This window comes from Myotis brandtii, unplaced genomic scaffold (assembly GCF_000412655.1).
Source record: "Myotis brandtii unplaced genomic scaffold, ASM41265v1 scaffold26, whole genome shotgun sequence".
NCBI lineage: Eukaryota > Metazoa > Chordata > Mammalia > Chiroptera > Vespertilionidae > Myotis > Myotis brandtii.
The window spans coordinates 2,285,173-2,294,600 of record NW_005359880.1 but is presented as its reverse complement, the minus strand read 5'-3'; the positions used below and the strand labels follow the sequence as shown (position 1 = coordinate 2,294,600).

At 34.5% G+C, this 9,428-nt stretch overlaps 1 protein-coding gene across 6 annotated transcripts in view; it reads right to left on the bottom strand.

The window, feature by feature from the left end:
* Nucleotides 1-681: 681 nt before the first annotated feature.
* The window catches only part of MIER1 (mesoderm induction early response 1, transcriptional regulator), a 57,468-nt gene continuing 48,721 nt past the window's right edge, over nucleotides 682-9,428 (bottom strand). For all 6 annotated transcript variants that reach the window (XM_005868034.2, XM_005868035.2, XM_014541073.1 and 3 more), the window contains 2 exons: nucleotides 5,877-6,016; nucleotides 682-3,559 (listed from right to left, as the gene is read on the bottom strand). In XM_005868034.2, coding sequence (XP_005868096.1) covers nucleotides 3,255-3,559; nucleotides 5,877-6,016 — 445 coding nt within the window. In that variant the 3' untranslated portion in view covers nucleotides 682-3,254. The remainder of the gene's footprint in view (nucleotides 3,560-5,876; nucleotides 6,017-9,428) is intronic.

The following is a 9,428-nucleotide window of genomic DNA, read 5'->3' as shown; positions in this document are numbered from 1 at the left end:
CCAGGGTCATCAGCATACATCTTGCCTATGGAAATTCACACACACTCATTCAAAGTGCCCACTTTTTTTTTTAAATATATATTTTTTATTGATTTCAGAGAGGAAGGGAGAGGGAGAGATGGAAACATCAATGAGAGAGAATCACTGATTGGCTGCCTTCTGCACACCCACTACTGGGGATCCAGCCTGCAACCCAAGCATGTGCCCTTGACTGGAATTGAACCTGGGACCCTTAAGTCCACAGGTTGACGCTCTACCCACTGAGCAACTGGCTAAGACTCAAAGTGCCCACTCTTAATTTTCCATTAAGAGCAGAGCAAATATGGTGACAAAAGTTTTTGCAAAATATTACGTGATATTATATTTTTCGATGACATCTGCTCTGCAAAAGAAGGAAACAAGGATTTTTAATTATATAGTTCAGAAGAGAAGCAGGTGACTAGCAGTCCATAGCCCAAAGGATATCTCTGAAGGGGAAAAAAAGGACAAAAATACATCATCCAAGATGAGGTAGAAGAGACTGGAGCCACTGAAACACTATTCGTGGAATATGTCTAGGAGCAGGAGCAACAGATTGTATGTATTTTGTACTGTAAACAATGTGCATCACAGAAAATTGAAACCTGTAATTCTAGTGAATCAATGTAATGAAAATCATTCACACAACATTAAGTACGCAAATATGTTTAAAAAAATACTTTAATAAGCATAGTCAGAATGGCAGACAGGGAATGGGAGAAGGGAATTATTTTACAGTGCAAAATTACTATGCATAAATTTAAAAACATCCAACTCATAATTTTAAATGCTTATTTAAATATTATTTCAAATACATTTTAAAGCTCAACAGACTTATGTTGAACTGAGTTGCAGATTCTGAACTCTATCTGAAAACACATCATAGAACAGAAAACCATTCCAAATGAAATTGATAGTGCTTTGCTGGAGGTCAGAGAGACTAAGTAGCTATTGACAAAGGCTTCTTTTCCCAATGCAATTTGTCAGGAGTTCAAGAGTTATGAAATGTAGTAAATATTAAGCAAATTAGATTCATGATATTACTACAAATTTCATAGTGCAATGACTTATAACTAAGTACTGTGTGAAATGCCTATATAAACACAAAATATAATTAAATATTCCTTTATGAGGAGCTGAGCATTATGTATTATAATAGTGGAATGTCTTTCATTAGGCATACTTTAAAAAGAAAGATGAAGAAAAGATTTCCTAACATGTATACATGTGCTGTATTCAAGAACTTCACAAACCTGCAAACAAAATGCATCTTTTATAAAAGGTGAAAATGGTATCTCAAATATTACAACAACTTAAAAAGTACATTACTATTTGTTCGAAACATTTCTATAGTCTTTGACAAAGAGCTAGGATACTTTGGATTCATTTGAATAAAATCTGATTTAGAAAATGGATTGTGACCATATGTTAAAGCTGCCATTCTGGATAAATTAATGTTCTAGGCAAAACAAAAACAAAACAAAATTCATGCTTCTCAACACTTCCACCCAAAACTTGGATTTACTGGGATTATGTATGTAACAGTGAATGCACATTATATGAAGTCAGTCAAGTGTTGTAGAGTGGCTTTTAACACTGTTTGGGGCAGGAGGGACTTGTTCACACTGGTGGAGGGAAGTAGTCTGAACATATGTTAATAGTAATACTTCATGGAGTAAGGCCTAAACCATAATATCTCAGTGCAAACCTCTACTCAATTGCATTGGACAGCTGAGCCATTAAAAACAAGATAACAGAAGATTTATTTAAAAAGGCATCAGCTCTTGAACTGATGGCTAGAAATGAATTGGTAGAAGCATTTGGGGTATGCCTATGTGATAAAAACAATAGGTAACAATCTTTTATAAAAGTTTGGATATAGGTTGGTCTATCAGCTGTATAAAACTACATTTTTCAACAAGAATTTTGCACTAAAAATAAAATGGCACTCTTGCAAGGCTATGCAAATGGATGATCCTATTTGTAATCACAGAACAATAGTTACTGTATAACTTATTTTCATTTTGGAAATATACTATTGAATCTGAAAAACTAGATTATAACTGGAAAAGTCCAAAAAATTTTCTACACTTTTTCCTCTTAAAAATCAATATTGCTGCCTGCCAATCCTTTGTGTCGTGCCAATTATCTAAATATCACTTGACCTTTTCCCCAGTTCATTTAATGCAAAAATGGGAAATTTCATAATGCATATAAAAATAACCGAACAGGATTCTGGTCAGCATGATACATTTAAGCATTTAAGCCAACATTAAATGTTTGTCTTGCTTCAAAAATAATTTTGAAAATTATAGCAAATACAAACAAACTATGCAATCTAAGTATCATGCTTAATTTCAGAATTCTCACACTATTTGTCCATAAGTAAAAAATTGAAAAAAAATTTTCACAATCCTTCATGAATGCTTTTACCACCTGTATAAGAAACATGACTTAGTTACTACACAAAACACTTAAAAATTCATTAGAAAAACCATAGCAAAATAAAATGAAAGCTGACAGACTCAGAATATCAATTCCTCTCATAAAAGTTTACCAACTGTACAAGTTAAGAAAATTATACAAGCTTTTGTATTAAGAAAAGACAGCTCAGTCAAGACATATGTACTGTAAAAATCTTTCAAAGGCTACAAAGAATCTGGAAAAATACAGAATGTATTTCTTAAGCCCAGATAAGAATATGGAAAGACATCATTGATGTCAACAATTTTACATATACAAACCTGACTTGGTTTATTTTTAAACTTCTATATATAAAAAAATCATGCTAGCATAACTTTCAGGATTCATAAGGGTTTCCTTAATAACAATACTCAACTTGTATACAGAGAAAAATGTCTGAAAGATTTCAATAAACTAAAAAAATTTGGTGTTAAGCAGAAAATCTTTTTCTTCTCTGCCATAAAAATTAAGCAAAAAGTACCTTGTAGTAAAACTTTAGGATTAATACATCCAATGAAAAGGTACTGATATATCTTTAGTTCAAATTTACTAAACTATTTGTTATATCCTTAAAAGGGTCTTTATAGTTTTAAAATAAAAATTCTGCAAAAGGCAGAATTATGAAATCATATTTACTAAAATTAGGACTCAATTCAGTTTTCAAATTTTAACCAATTACTTCAAGGAAATCAAGTTTTTAAGGTAACCCATCAACCCTGAAAATTTTAATCACACCAGGATTTACTCCAAAGAAAGTAAAATAAGTCTAAAATTCAGTCATCTGTGTTTTCAAGTTCTTCAAATTTTCCATGTGAGATTGTTTCTTGGAAAAATTCAGAAGAACCTGGGCTTTCTTTTCCATTGCTGTTTACCCTTCGCCTTTTGGCAGGTCTCTCACTTTTTTCATCAATATGGGCAAGTTTTGGGTCAGTGGTAAGATTATCTGTTTCATAACCATTACTATCCATATCTGCATGAAGTGGTTTCTTATTTCCACCTGTTGGTCCATTAACGTGTAACCCTTCAACTTTTACTTCTTCTTTGTTTAATAATTCACCTGGTCCATTAGATGACACCCCTAAGTTGGAAGAAACAAACTGCTAATATTAAACTGTTATAAGACTGCTTTTCATAAAGGAAGTGAGGTATTAGATCTGTGTATGGTCTGAATTTGGACTATATTTATTTGCCTAGTAGCGGTGTGACCTTAGACAAGTTATTTATATTCGCTGAACATCAGTTTTATCATATATACAATGAGGATAACTTATGATAGCCTACCTTACACAGTTGTTGTGAAGATTAAATAAGTTAGTAAGTATAAAGAATTAAGAACAGAATTTGGCATATATTAAGAGCAGGTTGATATTATGTGACAAAATAAGCACTGGGTCCAGTAGTCAAAAAAAGCTGAATTTTAAGCAAAGATATGCATAAATTATTCAGATTTAACAAACGGCTATACCTTTCTAAAACCATGTAAAATATTATATTCTTTCTTTAGAAGCTTGAGCTTTATACTGCCACATAAAATTACAATGATGTGACTTTTTAATTCTTAATGTAAATCTATGGATATTACTGTACTTTAAGGGTAAAGAGGAAAATATTATCTAAATTAATTTAAGTAATGTTGTCATGTTGAAAATTAATGCTTTCATTGTCTAGGCATACACTTGAAAATGCTAAAAGTAAATAAATTCCTCCATAATAGGTGAGAAAAGAACACAATTATTCTAATGAAAGCAAGTAATAGTAAAAAGGTCACGTTCAATTTATCTGCAATAAGAAGTAGAAATTGTGGGAATACTTAATGTAAAAATATAAAATGTGTCACTAAAGATAGTTAAAATTTAATTAAAATATTCACTATAAAGGATAAGACTCAAATATTACATTTTGGTCAAAGTAAATATCCTATTTTCCTCAACTCACAAGTACACCCAATCATGAATCGCAGGATTATATATCATGATTTTGTTGTAGTAAGCTGAAAGAGTTGGTGACACTGTGATTAGGTCAAAAATAACCGTAAGGTTTCAAGAGACTGATAAAGTCCCTTACAAATAAATAAAACTGGGTTAGAAAGTTCCTTCCTTTCCTCGAAAAACCTGAGAAACTTGAGTTTTAGGTACTCAATGTGAATAGCTTCTGGGCTACTGAGTAATTTATAGGTAAATCATGAAACTCTCCTACTCGACCTGCATGTTCTCATCAAATGCTTAAAAAAGAACAAGAAAAGGAAATTATTTATTTGGTATTATGAGCAAGTAGGAAAAGACAATTGTAGTACCAACTGAGTTTCTACTTCTAGTCCCAAGGTCAGAATTTCAGCTTTTTATTGTATTTCAAGGTGGATGTGCTAGCATTAGATGTCATGTCAATGAAACTTTTTGGACCAGGAAATTGGTTGTTGGGCCCTACTTTTTGTTGGCTAGGCTTGCTCTTAGAAGGGAAGTAGTGAGGAAATAGAGAGGGATAATCAAATAAGCAAAGTGCAGTATATTCACTACAGCAGTGCCAGGGTCAGACCAAAGGTCAGAACAAGGGTCAAATTTTTCTCAGCGTTTCTCTTCTAGTTTCTGTCATCAGTTTAGCTAGCTCTGCACTGGCCCTCCCTAAGGCTGCTACATCAGAATGTAAGTGGGCAGAACTTATCTATAATGTACCTGTTTCTTTCTAAAGAGGAGTGAGGGACTTATTACTTTCTGCCTGGCTACTGTCTTACTTAGGAAGATCATTTTTATTAAATTAGAAGTCAAATAGTTCTCTGACTAGGTGTTACTGATGAGCACAATGATCTTTGGTCCACTGTATATTTTAAACAGGAACATTATCTGAACCTCAATCATAATGGTATGCCTTCTGCTTCTTTTTTTTCATGGAAATAGAAATAGAAATGTTTCTCTTTGATCTTTTCCTATCCTTCAAAGTTATTATGCTATCAAAGAGAAAAATATTCAAGATGGTGTCTTTGTTATCTATCCCTTTTTATCAGTATGTGTTATAAGCTCTCAAAATATTTAAAAAATGTGTATTTCTGATGTGAAATGGCTGGGGTTTTGGTCTAAAAATTAACAAGAATATTTATATTCAGACATCCTAACTGGATAAGAAAAGAGATGCTACTCAAAAAGAATAAATTTCTTAAAAGAAATCGTCACTGTTGACAGTATAGTTTATTAAACTTACTTTTTAGTGATATCAATGGGAGGTCTTTCCAATTAACTTGTATTCTGTGTATTGTTAGTATGTACGTATGTATGCTGATATCATGTATGTTTCATCTGATATTTACAATGATTAATTTAACTTCTGCACTGAAGTTTAATAGAAACCAAAACTGAACATTCCAGGCTACAAAAAGAAACAGAAGTGTTCCTTTGGTTGCTTACCATTTTGATTACTATTGCTTATAGTGCCATCTTCTTTCTCAGACTGGCTGTTACTACTGTTTGAGGCAGTTGGGGGAGGGGATGGTGCTCGACTGGAGGCAGCACTTTCACTTTCATCCAGGAGACGATCCATGTAATCCCTTAAAATTAAGTAAGATAATAAAGTAATTATTTTCTTATATTATAAAAGCTGAAAATTAAATGAGGTTAAATTGAGAAGGCTCTATTTACAAATATATCCTAATTTTCACTTACTACTACATTCATTCTAGTGCCTTATCTATCACACCAGGATCTGAACGTGTAGATGGAAAGCTTCTTTTGGTTACATGTTTGTAGGAAAAATGCGTAAGAGCCTTAAACTAGCTAATTTTAGAGACGTATAGGCAGCTTTAAAACTTTTAAAATTGTAGGCAAGTGCTCAGAGTGGTCCAACTAAAACCAGAGGATCTAAAAGTGAAGAGATAGGGATCATGTCAACCAGAAGGAGTACAGAAGAATTTCTGAGCAACATTGGAATTTTAAAGCCCCTGAAGTCTATTTGATGACTATGGCAACATCTAAAAGACAAATTAGGTCTTAACAATGAATCACCTCCATAAATCTTCCTGGATACCTTCTATATTACCTTTCTGCTAGATATGAGCTATAAGCTCACTAAATTTCTGGGCTTATCTATTGGCTTTACCTGCCACTATGTCATTAAATGCGAGTTCATTTCTTCACTAAGTCATTCCTGAATGTTACGGCATGGAAGATAGTTGTGTATATGACATTGGTTTGGGTTAGACCTGGGCTTACTATCTCTCTGAGGTAGAGTGCTCTTATCTGTCAAAGGCATATAATCATACATGACCTATCTACCATATAGGGTTGTTGTATAAGACACATATAGGAAAAGTCTGCCAACACCGGCACTGGAAAAACTCCCTGAAGGCAGGGACTTTAGTCTGTTTTGTTTACCAGTGCACTTTTGGTGCCTAAGTTGTGCATGGCACAGGTAGAAGCTTAATAAAAACAAAAATACATATTTTAAAATTCCCTCAGAATAAGTATAATGGAAATATTCAGTCAAATGTTTTAGAATTTTGTGAGCAGGACAAAGAATGTGGATAAAAATGTGGATAAGAAAACAGTGGGAAGGCTCAAAGTCTATGTTAAAAGTCCATAAAAAGACAATCAACTATAGCTATAATCTCAAACTTCATGATCACATTGTCCCTTGGGTTATGGGATATAATAAATATAGGGATGTCGTACCTGAGCTCAAGGAGCTTCCAACAATCTGAGGTACAAAATTAACACATATCAAAGAAACATACAAGATAACAAGCTAATCAATTTAACATTCTAGGCCTATTTACCTCATCTATAAATGAAAGGAGTTAAATTTAATGGTCTTTATGACCTTTCGGCTTCATGCCATTTATCTTAACTGCAGAACAATTATGTAACAAAGTTGAAGCACAGAGAAACAGAAATGAGCATGATGAATGCTAAAGGGAATTCAGAAGCTAAGGCTAATAGGAACAGAAGATGCATGATGAGGAATTGCTGTAAATAAATTTGGTATGGTGGGAATGGATAATGGAGGATGCTAAAAGCCAAGCAAAGGAAACTAGAATTGACTAGATATCAAAGTTACTTTAAATTTCTGAATACATCAATGACATTGTGAAAGAATTATTATTATTTAATGATTAATGGCATCCAGAATGCTTAAGGAAGAAGAGGAGTCAGGTAGACCACCCAGGAGAGTGGAATAGCATTCAGATAACCAAAGTTAGCTGAGTTAACTTTTACTTTTTTTCTTTTTAATATATTTTTATTAGAGGCCCAGTGCATGAATTCGTGTACCAGTGGGGTCCCTTGGCCTGGCCTGTGGGATTGGGCTGAAACCAGCTCTCCGACATCCCCCAAGGGGTTCCGGATTGCGAGAGGGCGCAGGCCAGGCTGAGGGACCCCACTGGTGCACGATTGGGACTGGGGAGGGTTGTGGGAGGTTGACCAACCAAGGAGGGACCATGGGAAGGCTCCAGGGCGTGTCCGGCCTGTCTCACTCAGTCTCAATCGGCCAGACTCCAGCAGCAAGCTAACCTACCGGTCAGAGCATCTGCCCCCTGGTGGTCCGTGCATGTCATAGTGAGCGGTTGAGCTGCCTTAGCATATCATTAGTATATTATTCTTTGATTGTTTGAACGAACGACCAGATGACTGGACACTTAGCATATTAGGCTTTTATTATATAGGATTGGTTTCAGAGAGGAAGAGAGAGAATCCCTGATGGGCTGCCTCCTGCACGCCCTCTACTGGGGATGGAGCCCACAACTTGGGCATGTGCCCTTGACCAGAATCGAACTTGGGACCCTTCAGTCCGCAGGCCGACGCTCTATCCACTGAGCCAAACCAGCCAGGGCAATTTTTACTTAAAAAAAAAAAAAAAAAGCAAAGAAATTAAATGCAAGGCAGTTACAGCCAAATCTCCAATTTGCATATAGCTACCAATTCTTCCAGGTAGTGAAGAAAGAATCTGTATTAGAATTTTTCAAAGGCTATTTATAGGCAAAGAATGTAGCTCGTTCTGGTGAACAAATGCCAGATAACAATGCAACAGAAAAATGAACAAATAACTTTCAGGAAAGTGTACTCTATGATTTTGACTAAAAATAAAGATGAAAAATGTAATTTTGGCTAAAGGCATTAACTTAATGTTGTGTGCAACTACTAATAAAAAGCAAACTGGAAAAATAAGTTTGGAAGCAAACTGGAAAAATATCTCCATGCTTACAGAAAACCACAATTTCTCCCCATCTGGAAAATAATGTATAGTCTGGTTTAAAATTACAGTTCAGCTAAAAAAAAAATAAAACTTTATGGAAGATCCAAAGGGAACATAATCAAAGACTATAAAACCGTATCTTGCCTAGTGGGGCAAGCACATTTGTTCACTTCATACCATTACACCAGAGGACCACTGTTAACTCTTGAAGCCCGAGAAAAGAGAAAATGTGGGATTACCCTTAACTGTGACTATTCCACCTAAGAATAAGTTAACCTTAACAGGAAACAAGGTTACAGACATAGGTATCTTCAAAACGTTTACAGAAGCTACGGAGAAATTATTAGAGAAACTAAAATGTTTGGCAGCACATTCCTACCTAACCTGTGAAGCTTGACAACAAAGAGGACCAACAAAGCCAGCCCACAGCACCGCCCCTGGTGATGCTCTCTGGAAAAGAAAACTGGATGAACCATGGGTCTGACCCAACATGGCAATTCTTATGTTCTTATGCTGATCATGACAGACTGCCTATAGTTCATGTGTAAATATTATTTCTGAAATGGGTAAAAAAAATGAAATGTTACTACTGCTTTTTCCTACAGAATAGCTTGAAAATTGTGACTAAAATGGTACATTCTGTAGACAGCTATATCTAGTTCTACATCATTATGCCTCAACAATACCAATTCATTATATAATCCAGAAAAAATTTATAAATGTATTAACATTAGACAATTAGACAAAATCTGGAATACTGTTATGAAATTCCA